We start from the raw sequence: 27,185 nt of genomic DNA, 5'->3' as shown, positions 1-27,185 counted from the left end.
AACTGTTTTATCTCGTACACTTCGCCGATGCGATCTCGCGTTTCTTTCGACTCGGAAAGGATAACGTATATCTAAGAATGTGATTCGATGTAGCTTTCATTAGTGCCTATAAGAGTGAACAAATATTCTTACTACGATTTAACAGACCTAGTATTAAAATGGAATGTGGTACACACACACGCACACACACACACACACACGCACGCACACACACACACACACACACACACACACACACACACGTTTGTATGTATATCTCAAGGTGAAGCTGTGCTCGCACGCGCGATACATTTTTTTTTAAGACAACGAAATGAAATCATACGTCCGCGATATCGTTCAAGCAGGAATCCAAGTACGTACGCGCGTACACGCATACGTTTGGTCGTTGAAAAAGTGAAAACGAAAACGAGGAAACATTCCACAAGGAAAATTAGCAATGGGAACGCAGCGAGATATCCAAAGGAGATTTTGGACGAATGAAATTGGAACGTGTCCGGGCCATCGAGCACTGTAGTTAATCAACGAGCAACGTACGCGAACGAGTACCGCCCCGGGTGTACGAAAAGGAAAGTGCTTTTCGATAAGCGTGCAACGATATTTTTATACAAGCATATCCACAGTTACTTCGATAGACAACGAATATATCGTACGGTTGACCCATCATCGTTTCGTTTGAAAGGGAACGCCGAGTGAATTATTGAGATGTTGCGTAAAAATGAACGAATAAAATTTTGTATTGTTATTTTTAATAAAAAGAAACAGAGACAATGCACCAAGATACGATTCTAGATGGGCGTAAGCGTTAAGGTGACGCGTCCGGTATTTCCCGTATACCGGCCGTGAACTGCGACGAACGCGGTTCGTAAGCTGTCATGTTTCGAACCCAGAGTGGCGCGTCGCATTGGAAACAGCGAAACTCGTCCATCGCGGTGAAGTGAGCGGCCAGACAGTAGTAACAAAAGATGTGCTCGCAGCCAGCGTGTACCGGGTGAATCGGAGTGTCGCCGCAATAGGCGCACTTGGTCGAGCGATCCATCGTTGGACGGCGTCGTTGCGCGTCGTCGTCGCGTTTCTTCGTATACGCGAGCAACCTTTTTATCGCGTGCTTCAGGTAGTGGAAGTTGAGCATGGGCAGACCCGTGGTGAACAATTCCATCAGACTGTGCCAAAGCAGCTCCCTGGTCATGTACGAGTATCCGATGTTTCTGGGCTTGTGGGTGCTCTTGGAACGGCTCGCTATTCCGAGTAGATACTCGATCAGACCCGGTTGAATCCCCCGATTCAAGAACCACAGCAAATTGAGGAACTCGAGCAGTTTCAACGCGTTCGCGATACGTTCGACGTAGAGGGTGAGATTCGAGCCGGCACCGCACTCGGAGAGCCTGTCTTTCACGTACGCCGGGCCGATGGTTAAAATCAAGTAGAGAATAGACTTTGCGCTAGTGATATTCTCGTAATGCAAATTGAGGAGTTGTTGGCCAAAGGTCGAGTTTCCGTGGCGCAGCGAATAATTCCAAATGCAATACTTGAGGATCGCGTCGATTTCGGGCTGGTATCGATCGATCTTCTCGATCGGTTGATATCTGGTAACTCGTTTCGCCTGATTCCTGAGCACCTTGTAAATCTCCTGGTCGAGCGAGGCCGCGTCGATCTGATTGATACGGGAGACGTAGTTGCTCGCCATCGTTACTGGCGAAGAATGTATCTGGTGGCGTGTGGTCGGCCGCGAAACGGAGGAACGTATGTAACAGCGCATCCAAACGTGACGCGTCGCGCGACGGAATGGCGCAAGGTCGTGGTCGCCGATCGGTCGAGGAAGCGATTATTTTCGTTGCAGTGCGATCGCGTAGTCGTACGCGGGCTGAGAAGGCTAAGCGGCCGAGCTAAAACACGATCCGTTTCGTTTACGGTTTCGGTGACCGGCAGTAGCAGTAATTCGCCAACCGTTCGAGTAACGCGTATCGAGAACTTTTTTAACTGGCGGGTCGAACGCGAACGCGAACCACGGAATCGCGTGCGAGAGCGGTTAAGCGGCGTCGAGTCTCTCGTTCGTCGACGGTTTTCGCAGGGATTCGCGAGGATCTCGCGGCGGGTCGAATAACGCTTGACGAAGAATCGAGTGAAAGAAGGAAGGAAAAGCGAGGTTAGGAGAACAAATCTATCCATCTATGTAGGACGATAGCGTTTTCGAGGCGTGGTGAGGCGAGGCGCGGCGTGAAGGGAGGTGGCGCGCGAGGCGAGGCGAGGCGAGGCGAGGCGAGACGAGACGACGCGACACGACCCGGCACGATTCGTCGCGACGCTCGACGACGTAACACGAGTGGATTAATCGGGTGCGCTCGGGTCCGAGGACGTCCTCTGTAGGCGAAGCGGAGGAGGCAGCGCGACGCGCAGCTTCGATTTCGAATCTCTGGTTTCCCGCAGTGAAGGAATCGTAGTCGCGGGGTGCGTGCGCGGGACTGCCCTCTGTTAGCGGTCTCTCGGAAATCACGTGGAAAAAGGAGCGGACGGTTGTGTGTAGTCGTCTCGCGTACGGTGTGCCTCCGGTCCGTTCGCCTCCTCGTGGTCACCGCCAGTGGTCAACCGTGCCGGCGAGTACGAACCGTTGAAACTTTGGAGGTTAACTCGAAGGACAGCTCGGAGCGAGCGCGCCCTAACTCCAGTCTCGAGCCCGCGTCCTATCGCGTTTCGGGCTCCATGTTGCCGCTGGTGGAATGACGTCATCGAGTGTTGGTGCTTCGAGAGTGGGCTCGTTCCATCCTACCCGTTCCATCAAACTTACTCGATCATGTTTTCGTGATCGATTCTAACCTTTTACGCTCTCCGTTCCGCGACACACGGTGAACACGGTGAACGCACACACGCGCGGTGATCTTCCTGCGATTCGCCGATCAACGCTCCCGTGTTCCGCTACCACCACGTATCCACCACCACCCGAGGTGAGTACTACTACTACTACTACTACTGCTACTGCTATTGCTGCTGCTGCTGCTACTGCTGCTACTGCTACTACTACTACTGCTACTACTCCTTCTCCCTATTATATTATATAATATATGTCCGCGTTATTCGTTTTCACGCGAACTCATTACGCTCGACCGAACCATCGATCCGTCAACTGACAGGTTAACCTCCGATCCGACCTTCCGATCTCTTCTCCCTCCCTTTCCCCTTCTCAATCCCCCCTCCCACTACCCATACCCATCCCTCTCTCCTTACCTCCATTCTCTATACGCTCTCTCACTTTCCTTTTTCCCTCCTACGATCTATAATACGGCTAGAATCGGCTCTCCCGGTTTACCCGATTCCAGCATGCCCCTTTTCGGGGACGCCGCCAAATAAATTCGACTCTCTCGCACGCGTTATTTTCGTGTCGGCCACTTGTTCGTGACCACCGAGACTCGCTCGCACCGACGCGTCCGATTATTCATTTACGCCAACTGAAACCTACCGTCCGTTTTTTACCTTCCGCCGCTCGTGTCCCCGTGTCGTTAACCTTTCCGCGCATCTCGCATCGAATGCCTGCTTTACGATCCATTCCGCACTCTTATTTTTCCCGAACCTTTTCATCCAATTTTATATCACTTATCGGTAGCATCGTCGGTGGAATTTATTCGTTCGTTTCGTCGACCGGTACCGGTGGGACCGATGCATCTAGAAATCACCTGTGTCACGAGCCTGCGAAGAGCACGACGGAAACACGCGGGTATCGTATACCAACCTTGTTTACGCACGACACGCGGCATGCGTTTTATGCGTTTTCCACCTACCAACCGCCGAGTGTCTCGGACACTTTCCGTCTTTACGTTTTTCGGGACTCTTTCTCATTTTCATTCGCGTTACACGGCCGATATCGTTTCTAGAGCTGCGAACGGTATCGATTTCTAAATAACGTGCGCTGCGTGAGCGGTTTCGAGGGAAGATGGGCGTGGCGTACAAAAATGTTTTTTACCGCTCGATCGTGCATCGTTTATCGCAAAATAAGATAGGAAGAGACAAGGGACACCGGCAATGAAACTTATTCATTCGCCTTTGAGTAACCGGCTGCAGTTTCCTTGCGAAAATGGGTACAGTTCCCGGTTCTATTGGAAAGGGTATTCGTGTCTTGTCTTTGTATCGAGGTTTTCGTTCGCATCTCGGAGAGAGCACGTATCGCGAGTTAGGCGCGTACTCGTGGCGGCGATGTTGGGGATGAAGAGGAACGCTCGATCGTAAAACGGGGTCAGTGCTCGTCCATCGGTTCTCGCGGTTCACGGGGAATTACGCGTAACCTTCGTTCAATCGAATCGACGGGAACGCGTTTCGTTTATTTCGCGAGGATTCGTCGAAAGTAAATAACGAACGTTAAGCGTCGAGGATGGCACCAAGCGTGCTGCCATCTCGCGCTTTTCGCGTTTTCGTGTTTCGGTGTATCAGGTTCGACGGGGTTAACCGATGCAGCAGCAGCAGCAGCAGCTACTAAATATCTGGCAAGTCCCCTCGAAGTCGTTTCGCCGTAATTTCATATTTAATCGGTGGTGCGGGGAAAAAGGTAGCTTCGGAAGAGCCGCACAGTGGGAATTGGTTGGTGGAAAAATCGGGCGATCGAATCACGGGGAACGAGCCGAGAGATGGTATCGATGACGGTTTCCATTCTTGACCGAGAGAGAAAACGGTCGGGAAAGTCGAGGTTCGCTTCGGCAGGATAGGTGGTGGCGCGAGGCGTGGCGAAGTATTGATCGTCGTTGCGATTTCCCTTCCTTCTTCCACCCTCGAGCAACGTCATCCACCGTTTCGAACCCTCTCGCTCTCGACCCACCTTCACCCTCCTGTTCGTTCTTCCTCTGCCGCTGCTACTTTCACCTCCGCACCCACCGCTTCCTCCAATTTTCCTCCCTACCTGCTTGGTTGTCTCCTGCTGGATTCCGACGATCGTTTCGACTCGACTCGTACCTATTATTATATAAGTAATCGAGAATTTGCCAACAATTTGTTTGGCGTTCAGCCGATTTCGGCGTTTGCCAGGCTCCGACGGCATCTTCTTTACCGATGTCGGACATCGCTCGAGCTGGATGCGCCGCCATCTGTGAAGGGGTAGCTCGATTACGCGTCGTTGCGTATCTCGAGGAACTCGAGTCGAACAATTTCGAGTGAGAAATGAATTCGTCTCGAGCGAACGAGATACAAGAGGGATGTAGCATCGGGGTTTGGTTATTATTCATTCGATGAACCTGTTCAGCGAAATTTGCCGGTTTACAAAGCGAGAGTTCGCGTGTGATCGGAATTGCTAATGTCGAATCTCCTCCTATTGGAAATTCTTATCGCGTTGAAAACTTCAACGATACTCTACATCGGCGAAGATTCCCCGCGGTTTTCCCGGAAAGAGGTGGAACTCTTATTCGCTTCATTAAAGTTTAATCAAAGTTCGCGGAAAGGGCCTTCTTTCTCCGTGGACGTACGCGCACGCAATCGGTACGGTGGAATTTGTTTTTCCGTCGGAGATGCGGAACGCGGTCGGAACTCGGAAGATGAAACTTTTCCTCGTTCTCGATTAGACGTAGTTACCGGGCGTCATCGAGAGGGTGCGATCGATCGGAAATATAGAGACAGAGGGAAACGAAACCGCGGTCACGGGAACGGCGACTGTCGCGTTCGTGATGCTGCACATGGAAATTCCGCTGCTCGGGGAACAAAGCCGGGAGTCTTCGCTCGATACGCGTGGTGACGAAGCCTTCGAGTACTCTTCTCTTTCCGCCCCGGAGGAACCGATCTACCCTCCCGGTACTTCCCCGCTCTTTCGCTTCTCACCCCTGCCGCAATAATACAATTTCACCGCTTTTGCCCCTGCTTTGCCCCTTGCTTTGCCCCTTGCTTTGCCCGTTGCTTCGCCCCTGCTTTTCCCGAGTATCTCGTTAATTATATCGTTTCGCCTTGACTGTTTCTCTTTCTTTTTTCTCTTATTACAGAGATCACTGCCGAGGGACATGGAACTTCTCGTAACCTCCTGAATCGGTGAGTGTCGTTAACCCGTTCCTCCGTTAATAAATCGTGCCTCCTTTTCGATGTACGCGTGAAATCGCGCAAGCGCGAGCACGCGACACGCTCGGTAAACCGTAACAGGGGGATGGTTATAGATTTTCCACGAAGACACGGTCGACCTTCGGTTTTCGCGTTTCCGATCGAACCTGATGAAAAGCGAGTTAGTCTTTTCGCGGCTAGACAGATCTATCTCTCTCCAGAGAGAGAAGGGTTAAAGTAGCTCGGCTTTAATACCGGCGGTCTATCGCGTGACCGGCCGCATTCGTTCACCGAGAAGTTACGGTTATTCTCGTCGGGAAGAGTCACCGACTTTCCAGCGTTACCTTAACTCGTATCGGTGGACGCGTAAAACCACATTACGGAATTAGGCGAAAAATGGACGCGGTCGTACGTTTACCACCTCTCGTTAACGTTAACGAGCTGCGAGTGATACCAAGACTACTACTAAGGTCTGATCTTAATCGCGGCTCGATCACTGCCGGCCGAACCTATCCTCCGGTACACCTGCCAATGTAAATGTAAATGGATGCCAAAGTGGATAACTTTGGTGTAACTGGTTTTTACGTTTGCATTCTGTATAGATAAAGCGGGTAGAGATAGGTAGGTGGAAGTAGCAACAGAGGATAATCTCGTGGTAGCTGGGTTGCGGTACTCTGCGGTACTGTATGCCGCGCGCCATCTTGCTTTATCGATTTTAACCCCTACCCCCCGAGTTTCCTCGAGCTACCGATTCACTCGCGTTTATTCTTTTTCTTATTTTTGCGCTAGTATCACGATCTATTTCGGCTCTAGCTACTCCAGAGCGGGTGTCAAGCTTCTCGCTAAAGTTCACCGGTCGTGTAAGTAATTACTAGCGCCATAATAGCAGTCGTAATTGATCGACGTTGATGGTTGATGGACGGCGTGGTGAATATTTGGACGCAGGAAAAGGAAGAGGTTCCAGCCGAAGTCGTAGCTGTGACGCGTTAATTCGACAGGCGTAGGTACGGTAGAGAGTAATCGTAGCGTATAGTTGGATAGCATCTCGGCACCGCATCCGGTAACGCGTGACGTACTTTGGCCCTTTTCACGCAAGAGGGTGAAACTCGTTTCAAAGGGGTTATTTTAGGAACGGGAAGGTGGTTGGCCGACCACGAGTCCACGCGATTTACAGCCGCTCTCCTGCCCGTTTCCCTCTCCCAGTTTGGATTGATCGAAACGAGCGAACGATAAGCAAAGGGTTCGTTCGTTCTGGTAATTTAATGGTAAATAGTCGCGGCGAAGCGTGGTCGCGATACGCGTAATTCCCGAGGAATGCAGTTTCGTAGCGATATCGTCCCCGTTGGTGATAACGAATCAGTTTTATTAATAGAGGATCGCGTGTTCACTTTGGTATGTCACTGTGCGAAAGAAATGGGAAGCGCGGTAAAACGTAAACGGCGTCGATGCAAGTGGCAGCGGAGCACTGTTTGCGGCATGGCGCGACGATACGCGAGGAGATCGTCGCGCGAATCGTCCCGTGATTGTCCGTTCGACGGAGGGGTGGATGCCCGGGATGGTGGGGGTGCGTCGACCGCGAATAGAAGGTAGGAGTGGGAGAAGGTCAGGTCGCGCAGGCGCCAGCCCCGAACTTCCCTCGGCCCGAATCAGTCGTGCGTGGCACTCGACACGCGTCGCGTTTCCTTCTTTCCTTTCTTTCTCTCGGCTCCCGTTGGGAATCGCGCGTCGTTTACCTACCTCCGCACCGATTCGCTTCGCTTCGCTTTCATCTCGCTCTTCGTCTTTCGTCTTTCGTCTTTCGTCTTTCGTCTTTCGTCTTCGTTTTCTTTTTCGCGTTCGCCTCCGGTTGGGTCGACGGTGCGCGGCACACGTGCATGGTAACGGTGGCACGGCTGCGGTGGTTGCGATGCTTTCGGAATAAAGTGGTGCTCGAAGGTGATGTCCACGGGAATATTCGTTCAACGATCGGAACGGTGGTGGTTCTCGTGTAAATTTCATCTGTGCCGTTGTTAGGAGAAAGAGGTGTAGTGGGTTAGTTAGGTTCCCCCGTGTGATGCTAGTTTTCAACGAAGAAGAAACGAGTAGCGCGTCTGTTCGTCGTGTTCGGCGTTGTTATTATCGGTGGTGGTAAGGTGATCCTTGTCTGGCCACGGACTATCCACGGATGTTTTCTACCGTCGCACCAGCTGTCTTGGACTGGATACGCGTGACGCTCCTACGAGGGATACGACAATCGATATTTACGAGGTAGGATGCGTCGTCGAGGAGATTGGGAGAAATTCCGGGGTGCCTTTTCGTTCGTTAAACGTCGCGCGTCGTCCAAGAACAATTATCTACTTTTATCGATAAGTCGCAGGCGTTGATTTCTACGAAAGACAAATCCGATAACGGAGAGGTTTGCTGCCCCGCCTCGCGGTCGAACCGCTTTTTTTTTTTCGCTCCTCTTTGTACACCGAGGTATAGAATAGAAATTAGCTCCGGTGGATTGGTCGCATAGTTGGTCTCGTCTAGAAACGTTTTGGAAAGAGGAGAGTTAATTTTATCGAATCGTTTGGGCACGGTGTGGAGTAGGTTGGACGGACGCGTGGTAGGAGGGAGGTTGCCGGGAATGTAGTCGGCCGCTTCAAATGATACTAGCACACATACTTGGATATTGATTTTCTAGCCGGTCGCTTTAGTAAGCTCATCCGAGAGATGTTGCGTGTACGATGAAACGCGAATCAGTGGGACGCGTTGCTTAGCTTCGAGAGGTTTGATTCGCAAACTCCGTTCGCCCGGTAACGAATGCTACCGGTAATTAGATTTCGCGGTTGACACGTGTACTCGTCTATCCTATAACTCTCCGACTTAACGATCCGTGCGATGCGGTTTATCTCTCCCGTTAGGGGAACCCGTGACATTTTTCCCGTAACAGTTGCCGATACTCGTTAAAACGCAGTCACCTTGATCGATCCGTCGTCGAGCCGCAGCGGCTCGCTGATTTAGGAACCCGTTGCACGATCAAGGCCACGCCACGAGAAACAGCGAGAGAGAAAAGCAAAAAAAAAAAAAAAAAAAAAAGCGGGAAACACTTGGACCCGGAGGGGTTGGGAGGGGGCTCTAGCACTTGTAGCTCCGCGAAATTGAAGAGGGTCGTTTGATTTATGGCGGAATCGTTTCTTGCTTTCTTGCCGTGGAAAACGCCGCGATCTTATAACGCGTCGCTAAAGAAACAAGGAAGATGCAATCTCCTCTCGTCACTCTAATCGAGTGCATCATTTTTGTTTCAGGTACGTAACCGCCGTGGATTCGTTCCTACCGATATTTCGAACTCGCGACAGTCGTATCATCTTCGATGATATCTCTACGTGTAACAGGTAATAATTAAGCTTGCTCGTTGTGTCGTATCTTACCACTACTGATAATCGGTCGTGTATTGGGAGCGCGTGGAAACGGAAAACGGTAGGGTAAAGATTCGTTCGGTTTTTTTCGATTCGACGACGACAACGACGTGTGTATTAGGTTTGGCCGCAAAGATGTTGTTGGTCCGGCCTCGCGACATCCTAGATCCGGACTACGCTAGTATCACTGTATCCGAAGAAACGGACAAATTGCTTGTCCAGTGGATCGAAGAATCGTACGGACGGGGTAGCGGAGTGTGGTACGTATACAAGACGGAAGAAGAAGGAGAATGATCGAGGCGACGGAGATTATCTTCGATTGAGATATCCTTCTCTCTCTCTCTCTCTCTCTCTCTCTCTCTTTCAGGGACCGACGAAAATGGTTTCCGCGGGAAAGAATCGCGGGTCTCGCACGCAGCTGCACGTAGACGCGGTCAGAGTTTCGATCGGAGGAACGGCAATGAATATTCATCGAGGACTATCGGGGCAGGGGAGGGCACGTGTAACGTCGTAACGCGCGCGTACACAGATCGAATAACGCGTAGAGCAGGCGCGCACGCAATCTACCTGATCGGATTATACGATCCTCTTGGTAGATAGCTAGCTACGAGTGGATGAAACTTGTAGCGGAAGAAAAGTGGAAGAAATAATTATCTCGTATGGTGAACGATATACGTTGATATATTTTACATACTTTTTACTCAGCGTTCTCAGAGGTATAGATGGTTCGCGGTGTGGAGTGGTTAGTTAGCGTTGATTGGTGCGTATCGATGAGAAATCCGGAGAGGGCCAGCGGTCGTCGAGAGGGAAGAAGGGTTGAAATAATCAGAGAAGATAGTAGGGGGCGGTGTAGGCCGATGCGTAGTAAGCCGATGGGTAGCTGGTGTAGGTAGCGTAAGGGTAGCTGTAGGCGGCAGCTGCGGTGTAGGCGACCGGAGCGGTGTAGGCAATTGGCGCGGTGTACGCCGCACCGAGGAGCAATCCTCGTTTGTCCCGTGCCGCGACCTCGCTCTCCGACGGTGCTGCCGAATCGTTCACCGGTTCGATCAGCTCCGTTTCCTCGATGGGTTTCGCCAGAGCTACGCCGACCAGGGCGAGCAATACGACCATCTGCAAAATGGGATTATCGACGATCGATTGGTAACGCATCATCCTACCGGACGATAGACGCTCGACGATTTACTCACCGCGATGCACTTCATGTTGACGCAGAGAATGGCTAGTGGAGAACCTTCCGAAAACCGGTTGAGAATCGATTGATGCTCGAAACACGGTGGTAGCCGTCTTTTATACCGAACGATCGCCCTCGCCGCTATGACGTCCCCGTCGATACGTGCATCGATTTCAAAGATGTATCCTCGCGTAATCGCGCGTAATTGTTAACCTCTCGGCGTTGTCGGTCACGGGGCTGCATCGTTGTTAGGTTGCGAGATCGCGCGACGCGTCCTTGGCCGTAGTCCAAAAGAAGCGAATCGGTTAAAGAATCGTTGCTGGACTCGAGCAGTATTCCGTACGGGGAGAGAAGAGAGCGAAAGTTTACGAAATTCCGTGGTGGAGCGTGGGTATAGGTAGGGCGGATAGTTCCCCTATTGAAATTCCATTTGAGCGCGTTACGACGCGCAACCTCGTCGCGCGTAATCATTTTCACGACGACGATTTAGCTATTCCGTCCTTGTACCCAATTGGTCCTCGTTTACGCTCCCGATGCCTAAATAGCCCCCCCCCCCCCCCCCCCCGGTGCCACTCGTTCCTGTAACGAGAAAAGGACCGCGCGTTTTGCCTTCTAGAGAAGGGGTTTTCGCGATAACGATAGGTTTTTCGACAGAACCGGTCCAACTGCCGTGACATTTAGGATGCCGTCCTGGCGCCATGCTAACAGATTCGAAGAGAACGCGCGCGCGATCTTCTTCCGCGTCTGGTTGACGATGCGAAAGATTTTCATTGAGCGTCGCCGCCGACGTCGTCAAAGGTCGTCTCGGTATAAATAACCCTGGCGCCGTTGTTGGCTCGTTCCCCGTTTCTTCGCTTCGTCGGTCAATTCTTTAGCGGGTTCTACGTTTTACCTCTCTTTCGTTTCGTTGGACACTTTACTACGAATTAAACGCGAAATCGAATAGCCTAAAGCGAACGCGTTACAAATTTTCAGACGCTAACGAAGCGTTTCCCTTTGTTCCAGAAAACTTTAAGAGTGCCCTAAGCGAGTGCTCGCCGTCGTCGTCGTCGTCGTCGTCGTCGTCGTCGTCGTCGTCGTCGTCGTCGTCGTCGTCGTCGTCGTCGTCGTCGTCGTCGTCGCCGTCGTCGCCGTCGTCGTCGTCGTCGTCGTCGTCGTCGTCGTCGTCGTCGTCGTCGTCGTCGTCGTCGTCGTCGTCGTCGTCGTCGTCGTCGTCGTCGCCGTCGTCGCCGTCGTCGTCGTCGTCGTCGCCGTCGTCGTCGTCGTCGTCGTCGTCGTCGTCGTCGTCGCGCCGGCGTCGTCGACGTCGCGAGCGTTGTCGCAGGGTAAGCTCCCTACGTTTCTCTCGAACCGGTTGCGTTTACCCGTGATGAAGCTACATGCATACACATGTGTATACGCATGTAGGTAGGTAGGTAGGTCGGTGGATTTCTCTCCTCCCTGATTCTCGTCGCGGTGTTCGATGTTGCTCGATCGTGGAACGATCGATACAGTTCCGTTTGATTCGAGCGGCCTTCGTAGCGGTCAGGTTTCCGGTACACCGCGTTTACTAGCATCCCCGAATCGACGTTTGCGATTAGTAGGTCAGGAGCGCAACCAAGTGGCGGCCGCGTTTTCCGCGAGTTTTATTATTAGATAGATCCCGAATTTCTCGAACCCTTGGTGGTTTTGGTTTATGTAGGAGTAGGATCGATAGCAGCGCGGGGGGAAGAGAGAGGGACGGTGGAGGGATGTATTTTGTTGAAATTTGCGCGCGGAAATGTTCACAGACCGGTGACACATGTTTGTCTGTTATAGGTAGCGCGCGGACGCGACAGGAACACGAGGAATCGATCGAGTGAGTGATCGCGAACTATTCTAAAAATGTCGGTCGTGTAAGGAAAAGTAGTAAAATTGGTATAAACGCGTAAACGCGGGTGGCGGTGCAGCGAAAAATGCGAGCGTGCGTGTGAACCAACCAGCCGTGAATGCACGACCGGTTCGTTGCATAAATATCGCGCGGTTCATCTACGAGGCGTGTTAACATCCCTCGCTGGCTAGCTGGATAAACGCATTGATTTATCGCGCAACCGTCGTTAACTACTCGATTTTACCACCTCCCATATAAAACTTGGATCGGTGTCATCAAAGTTTCGAGCCTGTTCGAAATAGGATAAAGAGAGGGAGAGAGAGAGAGAGAGAGAGAGAGAAGGAGAGAGAGTAGGTATTTATCAGCAGAGGGGTTGGTTCGCGTCTGAAATTCTTGGCCAGCTCCCGTTTCAAGGTCTAGACGGAATTTTTCTTCCGAAGACCGATCTCTAAATAGATTTCGATCGAGACGAGACGAGTTAGACAAGACGATACGAGACGATACGAGACGATACGAAATAAATGACAGATGAACGGATAATATAAAATGAGATGCGTCCGTTTGTTTACAGATTTGGCCCGCTTCGGATCCAGCCGTTCATCGTCGATCATTCACAATGGCCGTTGGTTTATGGTGAGTAGAGAGGTTTGGATGGGATCGATTTGGTCGCGGGTTACGTTGCGTAATCGGTATGAGCAGGTGTAGGAGCGAGAATGGGGGGGAAGGAGAGAAGGTAACGGTCGGCGTCGGCGTCTGCGTCCGCGTCTGCGTCTAGGCGACGCGATCTAAAAATAATCGGGGGAATCCCGTGGTGGCCGTAGGAGGAATCGAAATATTCGGTTTGACCTCTTCTCGCCGATCGAATAATCGGTCAGGTTTCCCTATGTATGCCCTAGACGAATCCGGGGAGCGTGAGAAGCGAGCAGAGCGGCGGCGGCGACGGCGACGGCGTCGCGTCGACCGTAAGCGGGTAACCGAGGGCGAGGCGCGGCTAGGTTTCCTTTCGGCCAGGTACGCCAAAACTCTGGTTCAAAGTGGCTAAGAGCGTAAGTCCTCGTCGAGTGCACCAGGAGTGCTCGAGCGGGGGGGAGGTGCAGGTACAGGTCCAACAGGAGAGACGAGCACCGACGAGGCGCATGCCTTACCTGGGGCCTGATATGACAACCCGGCTGTCCGCCATGTTTTACACGGTCGAAGTCGGGGACACCAGATTCACTATTCTGAAGCGGTACCAGAACTTGAAGCCGATCGGCTCCGGTGCTCAGGGGATCGTTTGGTAAGTCTCTCTCTATCGATCTCTGCGATCGCGGTCCTAACCGGAAACGATGATTGCAGCGCGGCGTACGACACGGTCACCGCGCAGAACGTAGCGATCAAGAAACTCTCCAGACCCTTTCAGAACGTGACGCACGCGAAAAGGGCCTACAGGGAATTCAAGCTGATGAAGTTGGTCAACCACAAGAACGTAAGTCGAATTCGGTTATCGAGAGTTTGCTTCGTCTCTTCTTCTTCTTCTTCCCCTTCTTCTCGCTTCTTTAGATAATCGGTCTGTTGAACGCGTTCACGCCGCAACGATCGTTGGACGAGTTTCAAGACGTCTACCTAGTGATGGAGCTGATGGACGCGAACCTGTGCCAGGTGATCCAAATGGATCTGGACCACGAGCGCATGTCTTACCTGCTCTATCAGATGTTGTGCGGCATCAAGCACTTGCACTCGGCCGGCATCATCCATAGGGTGAGTGATTCTCTTATCGAGTTATCTCTCGATTTATTTCTGGTTCCTCGCCTCTCCCCCGCCCCATAGGATTTAAAGCCGAGCAATATCGTGGTGAAGGCCGACTGTACGCTAAAAATTCTCGACTTTGGATTGGCGAGGACCGCGGGTACTACCTTCATGATGACACCGTACGTGGTGACGCGATACTACAGAGCACCGGAGGTAAGAAGAGAGGAGGAGGAAGCGAGAGGGAGCGGAGATAGGATATAAGAAGGATCGATGATTCGCAGGTGATCCTCGGTATGGGGTACAAGGAGAACGTGGATATCTGGTCGGTAGGATGTATAATGGGCGAAATGATTCGGGGCGGTGTGTTGTTTCCCGGTACGGATCACATCGACCAGTGGAACAAGATAATCGGTAGGTTCTCCCCGGTTGTATCGCGGTGAATCGCGAGGCGAGCGAGTTTCTTGGACGTTTACCAATTGCAGAGCAACTGGGGACGCCGGCCCAAGAGTTTATGCAGCGGTTGCAGCCAACGGTGAGGAATTACGTGGAGAACAGGCCACGGTATCCGGGGTACCCGTTCGACAGGCTATTCCCGGACGTTCTGTTTCCATCGGACTCGTCCGAGCACAATAGATTGAAAGGTGAGAAAGGGTGTCTCTCTCTCTCCTCTCTCTCTTTCTCTCTTTCTCTCTCTCTCTCTCTCTCTCTCTCTCTCTCGGTCGCGGTCTCGTCTTCCTTGACCGTTTCTTTCTCTTTCCGCAGCGAGTCAAGCTAGGGATCTATTGTCGCGGATGCTCGTGATCGACCCCGAGCGACGCATCTCCGTCGACGACGCTTTGCTGCACAATTACATAAACGTATGGTACGACGAGGGTGAAGTCAATGCCGTAAGTGGTGCCGCGACCGCGATCGCCGCGGTCTTTATTACCCGCGAACTGACAATGAATTATTACGAAAATGAAATCGCGTTTCTTCCTTTCCAAAGCCTGCGCCAGGCCCGTACGATCATAGCGTGGACGAGAGGGAGCACACGGTGGACCAGTGGAAGGAGCTCATCTACCAGGAGGTGATGGAATACGAGACGAGCCATAATCCCGCGACGACGGCTCAATCCTCCGATGGAAGCGGTTCTCGGTAGACACGCGGGAACCTTGCCATCCTTCTCCTCGGGGACGCACCTAGACTGTCTGATTTGTCGTACATACATACGTATATTTGTATATACGTGTATATCTATATAAGTATTATATTTATATCTATATACATATACACGCATATATATATAGGTGGGATGTTGAGAAAGGAAGCGATTAATAGAAATCGTTCACGTCCACGGGAGGGACGCACGTTAAACGAGACGAGGCGAGGCGATGCAGAAAGATCGCGAAACGAATGAAACTCGAGTAGAAAAGAAAAATGAAAAAAATACGAGTGAGATAACGCAAGAGGCAGAGAGGGGGAATGTGCGTGTGCAAAGGACAGAGAGAGAGAGAGAGAGAGAGAGAGAGCGTGTGCATGCGAGAGAGTGAGAGAGTACGAGGCATAACGAGCGCGCGTTTGCGAAAACGTTTGCGAATGCGCTAGAAATCCCTGCAACCAAAGCATCGACGCGGTTCGAACATTTGTCGTCGTCGTCGTCGTCGTCGTCGTTGTCGTCGTCGTCTTCGTCTTCGTCGTCGTCGTCGTCGTTGTTGTTGTTGTTGTCGTCGTCGTTTCCGTTGGGTCTTCTTGTTCCTTTGTACGGGAGACGTGCATCATTTCGCAACGATCGAGCTTAGATAAGGAAGAGACGCGATCTCTCCGAAAAGCATCGCGTTCGTTTGCGTTTCGCCCGCAGCGAATCAACTCTCGGACGAGGGAAACCTTTGTTCGTTCGTTTTCGTCCCGCTTCCATAATACGCAGTTTCTTTCTCTCGCTCAGACCTATTCCTACGATCGATAATCTGTGGCGCGGGCTAAACGAGGACGCGAGAAAGAAAGTGAACGCGAGAAAGGTGGGGACGAACGATATCGTCGACAAACTGCCCGAAAAGATTTATTCTCGCGCGTTAATTGCTATCGATTACTGCCACCGCGAAGAGAAATGTTCCTCCGGTGCAACCGCGATAATAACGCCGCGCAGTTTTCTATTCCGTGATTAACTCTCTGAACGCGTCCGATTTACAGGGTGCCGAATTTCGATTAACTCACTTACCCCCCTTCCCACTGTTCCCGTTTTACCGTGATCACGCGCTTTTAATCGTATCCCTGAACATTGTGTATTTTTATATGCGACTCGAAACGCGTGCTTCTCTTCGATCGTTTCCGCGCGCTCGTACACGCCACCGATATTTTCGAAACGCTCCGGTTTTCAAAGCTATCCGATGATCTTTTAATCACCTAGTGACACTTTTCCAGGGGAAACACGAACAAATGCCGAGAATATCGCGTTTCCTCGGTAAACTAACTAAAAGTGCAATGTCGCGGCGATTGATCATGGATTATCGACGACCACCACCGAGATACGTTCGCGGTCGCAATTCTCCCCCATCTCGTTAGTTAGTTTCAGTTTGTTAGGTAAAAGAAACTCTCGGTTTTTCTTTGTGCAATCGTGCGATCGTCGTGTCATTGCACGATGACGAATGCCGACGCGATAACACCTAGAATACATATATACAGATAGGTTATAAAACAAAAAAAATAGATATATATATATATATAAATATAAATATAAATATAAATATAAATATAATATATCTCTCTCTCTATACATACGATATATACGTATACATATTTATATGTATATATACATGCAAAATACTATATTGTATACACACGAGGAACGCTATTCCGTACTTTCTGGTAAAAAATGTTCGCTGTCGACGAACAAACGGCAATAATTGGCGAAGCTAATCTTTGGACGATGGTCGTCCGTGAGAGTGCGCGTGCTGGAACAAGCACGAACGATGTTTGTACCGTTCGTTTATCGCAACGTTATTATACAGTTTCAGTTAACGCTTTCACGGAGGAGCCGACGAGTGTTGCCTGTCTGATTTAATTCCAAAGCGACGTGTTTTTGCGCGGTGGCAATATCTGTACAGTAGTCGAATCGAGCTACCAAATTGGAAAACCTTCGTTTCTCGACGATGACGGTTGCGACGACGACGACCACGACGATGACGACGGCGACGACGACGGCGACGGCAACGCCAGAGACAGGGGAAACGACTACGATTACACTGGTGATTATTAATATTACTACAGCTATATTGCTATTACTATTATTTTTATTATTATTTTTATTATTAATATTATTTGTTTATTATTATTTTTATTATTATTATTATTATTATTACTATTATTTTTATTATTATTATTATTATTATTGTATTTATATATACATATATATATATATATATACATTATGATTTATTATGAATCAAGTTGTCGACGACCGAGAGTAAATGTAACGTAAACGTTGAATCTTTATTTTCCACGACGACAGTCATGTGAATATATTGCTACAGTCCGATCCAAATAATCAAGCTTTTGTAATAACACTAATCATAATAAAGTAACGGTGATACTGCTAATCGCGTAATTGTATAGCATACGGTAATTGGTATATGGAACCGACGTGTACTATATCGTGGAATGATGCGAGCGCGCCAAAAGTCTTTAAAAATTCGAGCGACGAGTAGTACTTAACGCGCGCGTTATGTAAATGTATGTGCTTGACGGGTTAGACTTGTTTCCTGAAAACTCCCGTTCTTCGCACGCCGTGAACGCGCCGCAAAGTGAACTCGGTCAACCGTGATTCCTTGTAATTTCGTCCAGCTCCGTGAGCCAAAAAAAAAAAAGAAAGAAAGAAAGAAAGAAAGAAAATCTCGACGCTTTCGGTAGACATCGAAATCGCCACAATAATTTGCGAGCTTACCTTCCCCTCGTCAAATTGCCATCTCGGATCGCGTCGCGCCTTCCACGATGATTGGAATTTCTAAAGATTTTTGGGTCCACGCTCGAGAGATGATATACTCGTTGTAACAAACAGAGATCGAATCTACGATGTGGGAACGAGAGTGCGCTAGCGAAAGCTATCGGAGGATCGATTAGAGGAGGTTGCCAGGTATCGATAGAACGCGCGGCCACCTATTTAAGAACAGTTCACCCATCCATCTAGCTATCCACCGCGTTCTCTTATTTCGACCATAGACCAGACAAATTAGCCGATGATACTACCAGTAGTGACGATTACGCGCTAACTAATTATTACTAGATAATAAACGATAGCAATAGCGGTAGACACGTGTTAACTAACGATAACAATAATAATTGTTAATAATAATAATAATAATAGGAATAATAATAATAATAGTAATAATAATAATAATAGTAATAGTAATAGTAATAGTAATAGTAATAGTAATAGAAGTAGGAGTAGCTGTAGTAGTACTCAAATAGGAAGGATAAAAGATAACGAATAATTATTGTTGGTTGCGCGAGCGTAGTAGATGGTGGGATCAACGGAGTTTCGTGATACTCTGACGAGAGAAACCGTGAACCCCGGAACGCGCAATATCGGCCGATCAGATACGACGAGAACGAATATAGTCGAATTAAACCAAGTAACAGCCGACAAAAAAAAGGAAATCGTTAAATTAACTTAACGATAATAACGATAATAATAATTAACAATAATTAACATTTACACCTACGCTAATATTAACGCTAATTACTAATACTATCGATTACGATTACGATTACGATTACGATGCTACTACTTACTATAATACTAACGATTCAAATGATCAAGAATATTAATTGATAGATACTAACGATAAGAGTAATAATTAAAATTAAATTAATACTCTGCTAGTGTAATACTGTTAACGATTAATATTAATATTAACATTAATAATAGTAATAATAATAATAATAATAATAATAGTAGTAACGATAATCGTGTCCATTGCCTGTCGCGAAAGGAAGAAAACGAAGCATAAAATAACCGGGTACCTACAAAGTGACGTGCCTTTGAGACTCTTCGAAGCGAACGATTGATTCGTCGTTTAGCCTTCGACTTACTTCCGGCCGGTGGAACTCGTTTCCTCGGACGTGTCCGTATTGCGCGGTTTCGAGGGAAAACCAAATTTCTTCTCCCTTCGATCCTCCGCGTTCTACCGATAATACCACCTGGCAATCGTCCGCGATCGTCCCTCCGTTTTCCAAACGCTAAGAGCTAGCCCCGCGTGCGCGCGCGCGCGCGCGCGTCACACAGAGGGAGAGAGAGAGAGAGAGTGAGAGAGAGTGAGCGCGAGAGCGATTGAAGTAAGAGTGCGTGCGTGTGTGTGCGCTCGCGCGCGCGCGCGCATCTGCGAGCGAGAGTGCGCGAATGTGAGTGAGATAACAAAGAACCGAGAAAAAAGAACAGAGGCGGGATATGAAAATGACGATAATCTTTTTCTTAGCGCGATAGAGCAGCCGAATAAAGAAGCGACGAATATTTTGGAACGATTTAATTGATCGACGAGGAATAGGATACTCGGTTTAGGGGATGAGAAATAGAAAATAAATGAAAACCAACAAATAATAATGTCCATGTTGCTAAATATTAGCGATGAGTAGTTTTGCGTATAGCAACAAGTCTTAGTTTAAATTAGTATTTAGCGCATACGAAACAGTTGAGGCGATGTAGAGAAAGAGAACGAAAAGTATCGCGTGGAACCGCGCGAAGAGGAAGAATGTGCGTGCGAGAGACGAGAGTGTGTATTGTAGCTGCGAGGAAAGACAAAAGGAGTGAGATACACACGACACACCTATACATACATAGTAAACAAGTAGAGTAAAATTAGGAGATAGAGTTTTAGGTAAAGTTATCGAGCCCGTTCCTTCGTATTAGACACGGTAGCACTAGAGATGCTCGAGACGCGAGTACCCTAGTGACTATATAGCTGGTAGAATCCTTTTGTTTCCATGTCCAAGAGGAAAAAGAACAAGAGTATCGAGCGAGAAGAGGAAGAGGAAGAGCAAGGGAAAGAAGAAGCACAGAAGAAATCGTTTGTCCTCCTCGATCCATTCCACGCTGCGTTTCGTTCGTCAACTTTTTTTTTTCTTTTTTTTCTCTCCTTTGGAAACGCAAATAACTCGCGAAAGATCCAGTTTCAGAGAAGCAATAAAAGAGAAATAGGAAGAGGGAGAGACAGGGATACGAGGAGGCAACGAGGGGAACGACGACGAGTGAAAGAGGAGAAGGGGAAAATGTGTAATGAGAAAAAAATCGAAGAGTACCGTGCCCACATTTTGCCCACATTTTGCCCACATTTTGCCCACTGTAGTCGCGCGTAATTTATTCAGAATATTAACGCATTAATATTATCGAGTATAATATACCTCTTCTGTACATACAATTAAACGGCAACAACAGTAACGAGTAAACGAGTAAACGAGTAAACGATGGACGGAAGACGAGGAGGAGACGTTGCGTGGTGGAATTTAGCGACGATCACGCGCGGATCGATTCAGTTGCGAATTAACGAGTCCGATCGTAATCTAATTATGTTAACGGTGTGATCTGATTCACGCGACGCGGTTCTACGTCTAGGTAAATATATATTAAAATACATTTGGTACATTTGGCGCGTAAAGGATCGCGATAAGCGTAAGCGAACGGTCACTTTTTATTATCGCTACGAATTACTCGGTCGGAAGGTGGTCCATTATCGATCGAAAGGCTCGCGAACGAACGAGAGAAGAGAAAGAGAAGGAAAGCGAGAGAGAGAGAGAGAGAGAGAGAGAGAGAGGAGACGCGTCGGCTTTGTTTTTCTAATCTTCTCTTACTTTCTTTTTCTTTCGACGCACCGACGATGGATGTATGTATACTTTTTATTCCCGTACGCAGGGAACGACGATTTATTATATTCTTTTCTCGCATCCAGGACTTCTCTCTAAACCCAAATCTTCCCCCACTACCCCCCCTCAGAATAGAAGTATTTATCGGCAGAACCGAAGCAATGCTCAAGCGACGCCGTGTTGGTTTCGAGTGAATAAAGGAGGGAAAGCTGAGAGAGAAAGCAAGATTTTCTTTATCCGTCTGTACCTATAGGCCTGTAACGCGTCGTGTATGTGCAGTGGAGTGTAAAGGATCTATTAATAAATGATACACACTTTTTATACGCGTCAGTTTTCATTGGTAACTATGTAGAGAAGCGGCAGGTTCAGAGTGGAGAATGCGCGATGGGGGAAATTCTACGCGACTGGATACAAGCGAGGCTAGGTGCGTTGATAGATCTCAAGCCGGACGTGTTCGGCCACTACACCAGAGACGGGACGCTTTTGGCGCAGATCCTCCACAGCTACGACATAATAACCCGCGATCAGTTGGACACGATCGTGCCCACGCAGGATCCCGCTCTCTGCAGGGTAAATCTGAAACATTTACGATTCTGGTTGCGATTCGTCGGGGCTGACTGCGACGATGAGAGCATCGAGGAGATCTCGCGCGGCCGTGGTAGCGCCTCGTTGCGGTTGTTCTACAAGCTCTACCTCTCCCTCGAGACCAAGGACAGGCTGCACTTCATCACGTTGCAAAAGGAGAGGGAACGTTTCGTGCCAACTTCGAAAAAGTTCGAGGTTACCAAAGTCTCCGAGGACCCGCCTCCGTATCAGCCGGAGGAGCACCGTTCGTCGAAGAAACTGGCCAAGGGAAAGGACACCCTCGACTGGCATCGTTCCAAGTACCCGAGGATGCTACGAAAATTGCAGCGGCAGCGAAAGCAGCTCGACGATACGACGGAGCCGTCTCGCGTTCGGCATCTCCTCGAACGTTGCGTCCCCGAGGTACTCCAACTCTCCACCAGACGTTACGTACGCGGTTATCTACGTGATGCACGCCAATTTGCGTTGTCTAGGTACCGGAAAGAACGTCGCTGGACGATAGAAAAAAGCAGAGCGAGGAATTGGATCGTTTCGAGTTGAAGCATCGCGTTCGAGCTAAAGAGAAGGAGGAGGAGGAGGAGGAGGAGGAGGAGGAGGAGAAAGAAACGGACGGAACGTACGTCGATCGTCTGAAGGATCGAAGGAAACGCGCGGCGACGATCGACGCTCTGAAATCGAAGATGCGTAAAGCGTTGCTCTCGGAACTGTGGGAGAGGATGGCGGCTAAACAGGAGAGAGCGTTCGACGAGGCGATCGCCAGCCGAGTGTTGGATCAGTCGAGATACGAGAAACAGATCGTGACCAAATTGTGCGAGGTGCGCGAACAGAAAAACACGATGGCTGGGAATCAAAAGGTCGTCGAGGATATCACGTTGGAGGCGACCGCTGTGGAGCATCGCGCGAGCTACGAACGGGCTCAAGATCTGGTCGTCCAACGGGAGAAGGACGTGGAAGCCGAGTGTCGAAGAATGTGCGAGCTTCGCGAAAGGTTGCTCGCGGAGAAGATAGAAAAGATACGGAAGAAGCATTGGAAATTTTGCCAAGGATTGCTCGTCGACTTGGTGAGCATCGCGCTGAACATGGCCGAGCATCGCCGGGTGAACGACGGCCGTGTTCCGGTTGCCCTCCTCACCGAGTGGAAGAGCATGTTTCTCAAGTCTCTGCCCATCTTCGACGAAGAGATTCCTTACGATGACCACGATGACGACCACGACGACGACCGCGACGGCTTGCTCAAGACGGACTCGAGCGACGCGCTCGAAACGTTACGAGAAGCACTGCTGGACGACTATCTCGATGGAAACCCACCCTGGGAACGACTCGAGGAAAGTAGCAGCGAATCGTTCGAATCAGGTCGCGCGATACTCGGCTACGCGGTGCATCGTCTCCTCGAGGGGCTTTACGCGCGACCGATCGATCGCTCGCGGACGTTGCTCTCCGAGTTGAAGCACGTGGCGATCGTACTCGGCGTTGGAAATCGCGGTGCCTACGAAACGCTTCGAGCGCTCCTCGATCACGCCTCTGTACGCGCGTTACGTATGGAGGACGCGATCAATTACTGCCTCGAGTGGTACAAACACGAGATGTCCGACATACGGTACATCGATTTGAACGTAATCGCGGCGACCACGGACGCGATTCGACAAAAGGTAGATTCGAACCGGGTCGATCGACGGATGGACGAGTCGATCAAGGAAATCGGGGACAACGGCGAGGGCAGAAACGACGATACCAGGGAGAAGGAGACGCAAACTCCGAGAAATATTCCGTACGACGACGTGGATCCCGTGTTGTCCGACTCCGCGTACATCGGTAGTCTCTCTCTCCCTCTTTCTTCGTTCTCTGCCTGTTTCCATTTCACGTGGATTTTGCACGCGGGCAGGTAAGTGGGCTTACGAGTTCCTTACGCTGGGCGAGCCGATCACCGACGAACTGGCCACCAAGATCCTCCTCGAATACCTGAAGAGCGCGACGCGCGCGAACGGCTGCGTCCTGATCGATTATCCGGACACGTACGAACGGATGTCACGTCTCGAGGCAGCCTTGACCGGTTCTGCTCCGCCTCCCGAGCCAAACTCGGCCGACCTTCGAGACGTTACCATCGAAGAGATCGAAAGTATCGAGCCTAGGATCGTTTTCGAGGACAAATCCGATCCATACGCGGCGAACAGGCAATTAGAAATCCGATTACGATTCGAACGCGTTTGTCGTCGGTGTTATTTCCTGATTTTCCAGGCGGTCGAGACTCGTGCCCGATCCGATCGCGAAACGAGGCCAGCCGTCACCGTCCTCGAGTCGCACGTTCGCCACGGTGTTCGTCAGAACGAAGCGTCGGCCGAAACACTTGGAGAACGAGGACCAAACGTACGAACTGGTCGAGGAGGACGCGCCCTCGATCGACAGGTTTTACGCTTCTCGCGAGATCGCTCGCGTTCTCTACTACTCCGCTCTCGATCTACCGACGTTGAAAACGTTGGCGAGACTCGCGATGGGCGATCTAGCGCGTGGAAAACCATCGACGGAGTTGTTCGGCGAAGCGTTAACGAATCTCACGGAGGAACAGGAAACGAAGCGATACGGGCAACCGTTGAAACCGGCGATCGTTCGACGTCTGGTCACCGAAAATATCGAGTTCGATCACGAGATCGAGTCGGAAGAGTCGTACGATCGGTTGGTACCGACCGTTGGTAAATCCAGCGGCGAATCCACCTGGCGATGGATCGATTTTCCTTTGCCCTCGACGCTGGTGAAAAGCTTGGCTAGCATCTGGGACCGTATGGAGAAGAGGTACACGGAGCAGTTAAAGGAGCTGCTGTTGCTCAAGAGCGTTCACTCGTCGAGCGTCGCGCCGTACGTCGATCTCGTAACGAGGAACGCGCGGGACTACGTCGAGCGACCCGACCAGAGGCAGGAACTGTTGCGTCGATTTCACGCGGCGTTCAACGCGATCGAGCACGACGCTCGCAACGACGCGGACGTGAAGTGCGAGCTGCATCGTCGCGTGGCGGATTTTCGAGGCGAACTCTGGGAGATTTGCGACCGGAAGAGGCGCGAGGTCGAGGCGGAACGAAAGCGACTGATCGACGAGCAATGGCCCGTTTGCCAAGCTGTCCTTCTTTTCAACGTTTACGTCGGCCTCGTTCAAGCGGAGATGGACCGTTGCGTCGACACGATACGCGTGTTGCACGACTACTACCTAGGGATGGCGGGCAAACCGTTGCTAGAGATCGACGACTCGTCGAAGGTTATTCTGGGCAGAATCGAAACGGACGAACCGTTGAAATCGACGGATATCGCGGACTCTCGGCCAGCTGCCGTCGATCGCGATGCTCTGCAAAAGGAAATCGAGCACGCGTTGACGGACAAGAACGCGACTCTTGGAGACGTCGAGGAGGTATCTCTGTTCAAAGGGATCGTGGAAACCGTCAACTACGCGAGGAGCATCGTAGACGCGGTTTCCACGGGAGCCAACGAACTGTTACGAAGAGAAGAGATCGCGATTGTGAACGTTAACGATCTTGAGATGGTATCGCGGATGCAAGATCTAACGTTGGAATGGCGGTACGCTGTCGAGTACGAGATCGAGCGAGTTCGTCTTAAACTGGAGTCGATAGCGAACGTGGCTCGATCGGACGTTGGCTTCCTTATGGAGACGTTGGAAAATACCTTTCACGGTATCTACGATTCGATCGTGGACAGGTTAGCTCTTTACCCGTTCCGCGGCGCTACGACGGCTACTCAGAGCGGTAACTGTGATATTTAGGTACTGGCGGGAGATGAAGAGCGTGAACGAGACGGCGAACGCGTTCTGTTTCGCGATCGAGGAGGGCACTCCGATCGAGAAGGAGATGCTGTTGGAGGGCGATCGTTTGATCGTTCGCTCGCACGTGTACGTCTGCGAAACGGAGAGGTGGGCAAAGTCGAGGAGCGCGAAGGAGATCCCATCGTCGAGCGTGCGATTCCGAATCGTTCACCTCGCTCGGTTGATGGAAACGTTTAAACGGATCGCGCCGTACGGAACGATGTGCGAGCGCACGTTGATCTACGTGATCGAAGATTTGATTGGTCACGGTCAGGAGGAGGGGGAGACGATATCGTTACCGTGTTCCTGGTACCGGCTTCGATCGACGGACGTGTCCGATCTGGTCGATAGACTGTTCGGACCGGTCGATTACGTCGACTGGCGAGAGTTTCTCGTTTACGCGATGGACCTGCCGATGCCCACCTGCCGGGACATATTGATCGCGAGAGATCGTTTCCGGATTCAGGACCCCGATTTGAAAGAAACTGTGACTCGCGCGCAGTACCATTGGACACCGATGTGGTTCCTCGAGTGCACGAAAGACTGCCCGAACGTGGGAGAGCTGTTGCGGGACGAGCTGATCAGGAATCAGGAGGAATTTTACGAGGAGGAGTTTTACCAGTTCGAGGGCGAGGCCACGAACATTCGCTCGGCGATATCGAACGTAACGCCGTGTTACTCGAGTCCCGAGGAGACGCTGAGACGCGCGTTAGCGAAAGAGCTTCTCTGTCGAATGTACATGGTCGATCGGTACACGGTTAATTACACGGCGTTGTTGTTGGCTTTCTGCAAGGGGGAGGATCCGCGAGACGGTTTCGGGAAGGCGCTCGCGCTCGCGTTGGGGAACCGAGTGTGCGCCGACATCGAAGAAGGCGAGAGATACGTTCAGCAACTTTTACGAGGGAACCTTCGCGACTCGAAGGTACCACTTACGCGCGCAGATTCGCCTGTTCCACGCTGATTTCCCTAGCGTTTTCAGATGCCGCGGGTTGCGACCACCGTTACCGAGAGCGTGGCTGAAATCGAAGGCGAACTCTCGACCAGCGAGTCGTCCGAGCGTCGAGCCGAGGATCGCGAAGGGCTTGTTTATTGGCTACCTCTCGAGTTGTGTCTCGTAAGAATTTCTCGATCGCATCACCTATCACGATCATCGCGTTCGATTCTCTTCCAGACTGTACTGACCGCTGCGTTGCCCTGGGACGCGTTGCGTCCAGAGGTTCTGGAAAGGGGCGGCAACCTCCGGGAAAATCTAGCTTCGGTGTATCAAGAGTTGACGGACCCGGATCTCAACGAGCGGACCGACACGGTTCTGGCGCATCGACTTTTGAATCATTGGTTCGTGATACGGTTGTTGAACAGCGTTACCAAGTTCACCGTAAAAAACGTAGGATCCATAGTCGAGGAGATTTTGCGGCGAACGAGCAATAATTAAAGTATATCTCACTCGCGCCTTTTGTTTTCTCCTGTTCCTTTCTCCGTGGAAAACGATAACAACGAGATACTCGGGAGGAGGCGGACGAGTGGGGGATTTATTGTTTCGATACACGAGCGGAGTAACTTGTGAAAAATTGTAATCTTTCAGGTAAATTGCGAACATGTCGTTGTTTCTTTTTTTTTTCCTTCTTCTTTCACAAGGTGAAACTTTTCAAGTTCTCGTGTTCTCGCACGTTCGCGGATACCTTAATGTTTCGGCACAAGCGACGGATTATAATAATCGGTAGGTATAAATACTTGCGGTCTCCCTTACGCTACGCATGGAAAATCAACCAGCTTCTTCCTTAACTCGTTACCTCGAAAGTTACGCGATACAAATCGAACGTTCGATCCCTAGACCAACTTTTCCTC

General features: G+C 50.4%; 6 protein-coding genes across 9 annotated transcripts in view; 3 read left to right on the top strand and 3 right to left on the bottom strand.

Moving 5' to 3' along the window:
• The window catches only part of LOC143426444 (uncharacterized), a 128,797-nt gene that overhangs the window by 44,159 nt on the left and 57,453 nt on the right, over window positions 1–27,185 (bottom strand). The gene's annotated exons all lie outside the window — the stretch shown is intronic.
• Pex2 (peroxisomal biogenesis factor 2) lies at window positions 740–2,143 on the bottom strand. Its single transcript, XM_076898751.1, has one exon. It carries the CDS (start codon window positions 1,754–1,756, stop codon window positions 803–805), a length of 954 nt encoding a protein of 317 aa, XP_076754866.1. The 5' UTR covers window positions 1,757–2,143; the 3' UTR covers window positions 740–802.
• On the top strand, window positions 2,133–13,383 carry LOC143425767 (uncharacterized). Of its 4 annotated transcripts, none has more exons than XM_076898755.1 (7): window positions 2,133–2,143; window positions 5,946–5,991; window positions 9,267–9,353; window positions 11,554–11,873; window positions 12,346–12,385; window positions 12,969–13,030; window positions 13,294–13,383. In XM_076898755.1, the coding sequence occupies exons 3-7, from the start codon at window positions 9,332–9,334 to the stop codon at window positions 13,369–13,371; spliced, it is 522 nt and encodes a 173-aa protein (XP_076754870.1). In that variant the 5' UTR covers window positions 2,133–2,143; window positions 5,946–5,991; window positions 9,267–9,331; the 3' UTR covers window positions 13,372–13,383. The 4 variants fall into 4 exon arrangements, with proteins under 4 accessions (XP_076754870.1, XP_076754869.1, XP_076754867.1 ...); XM_076898754.1 differs by lacking the exon at window positions 2,133–2,143 and adding an exon at window positions 2,928–2,939; XM_076898752.1 differs by lacking the exon at window positions 2,133–2,143 and adding an exon at window positions 4,613–4,711.
• On the bottom strand, window positions 10,116–10,615 carry LOC143426105 (uncharacterized). The gene is made up of 2 exons (XM_076899280.1): window positions 10,565–10,615; window positions 10,116–10,487 (listed from the first exon to the last, which is right to left on the bottom strand). Exons 1-2 carry the CDS (start codon window positions 10,577–10,579, stop codon window positions 10,203–10,205), a joined length of 300 nt encoding a protein of 99 aa, XP_076755395.1. The 5' UTR covers window positions 10,580–10,615; the 3' UTR covers window positions 10,116–10,202.
• Bsk (mitogen-activated protein kinase dJNK) lies at window positions 13,529–15,347 on the top strand. Its single transcript, XM_076898750.1, has 8 exons — window positions 13,529–13,673; window positions 13,733–13,862; window positions 13,937–14,134; window positions 14,204–14,338; window positions 14,407–14,536; window positions 14,608–14,766; window positions 14,888–15,012; window positions 15,111–15,347. Exons 1-8 carry the CDS (start codon window positions 13,534–13,536, stop codon window positions 15,261–15,263), a joined length of 1,170 nt encoding a protein of 389 aa, XP_076754865.1. The 5' UTR covers window positions 13,529–13,533; the 3' UTR covers window positions 15,264–15,347.
• Window positions 21,338–26,772, top strand: LOC143426402 (sperm flagellar protein 2). The gene is made up of 7 exons (XM_076899842.1): window positions 21,338–21,940; window positions 22,012–23,350; window positions 23,421–23,709; window positions 23,774–25,237; window positions 25,302–26,262; window positions 26,320–26,454; window positions 26,512–26,772. The coding sequence occupies exons 1-7, from the start codon at window positions 21,338–21,340 to the stop codon at window positions 26,770–26,772; spliced, it is 5,052 nt and encodes a 1,683-aa protein (XP_076755957.1).

This window comes from Xylocopa sonorina, chromosome 8 (genome assembly GCF_050948175.1).
Source record: "Xylocopa sonorina isolate GNS202 chromosome 8, iyXylSono1_principal, whole genome shotgun sequence".
In the NCBI taxonomy this organism is placed as follows: domain Eukaryota; kingdom Metazoa; phylum Arthropoda; class Insecta; order Hymenoptera; family Apidae; genus Xylocopa; species Xylocopa sonorina.
Note: the sequence above shows the minus strand (reverse complement) of the source record. Positions and strands in the feature narration are given on the sequence as shown.

Excerpts from the sequence above, each read along its gene's own strand:
- Pex2 (XM_076898751.1), bottom strand. The coding sequence starts at position 1,756 with ATGCGCTGTTACATACGTTCCTCCGTTTCGCGGCCGACCACACGCCAC.
- LOC143425767 (XM_076898755.1), top strand. The coding sequence starts at position 9,332 with ATGATATCTCTACGTGTAACAG. Across the intron at positions 9,354-11,553 it reads GATATCTCTACGTGTAACAG|AAAACTTTAAGAGTGCCCTA; the intron begins GTAATAATTAAG and ends CCTTTGTTCCAG. Across the intron at positions 11,874-12,345 it reads GTCGCGAGCGTTGTCGCAGG|GTAGCGCGCGGACGCGACAG; the intron begins GTAAGCTCCCTA and ends TGTCTGTTATAG.
- Bsk (XM_076898750.1), top strand. The coding sequence starts at position 13,534 with ATGCCTTACCTGGGGCCTGATATGACAACCCGGCTGTCCGCCATGTTT. Across the intron at positions 13,674-13,732 it reads GGTGCTCAGGGGATCGTTTG|CGCGGCGTACGACACGGTCA; the intron begins GTAAGTCTCTCT and ends CGATGATTGCAG. Across the intron at positions 14,339-14,406 it reads GATACTACAGAGCACCGGAG|GTGATCCTCGGTATGGGGTA; the intron begins GTAAGAAGAGAG and ends GATGATTCGCAG.
- LOC143426402 (XM_076899842.1), top strand. The coding sequence starts at position 21,338 with ATGGGGGAAATTCTACGCGACTGGATACAAGCGAGGCTAGGTGCGTTG. Across the intron at positions 23,351-23,420 it reads GTCCGACTCCGCGTACATCG|GTAAGTGGGCTTACGAGTTC; the intron begins GTAGTCTCTCTC and ends GCACGCGGGCAG. Across the intron at positions 26,455-26,511 it reads TACCTCTCGAGTTGTGTCTC|ACTGTACTGACCGCTGCGTT; the intron begins GTAAGAATTTCT and ends ATTCTCTTCCAG.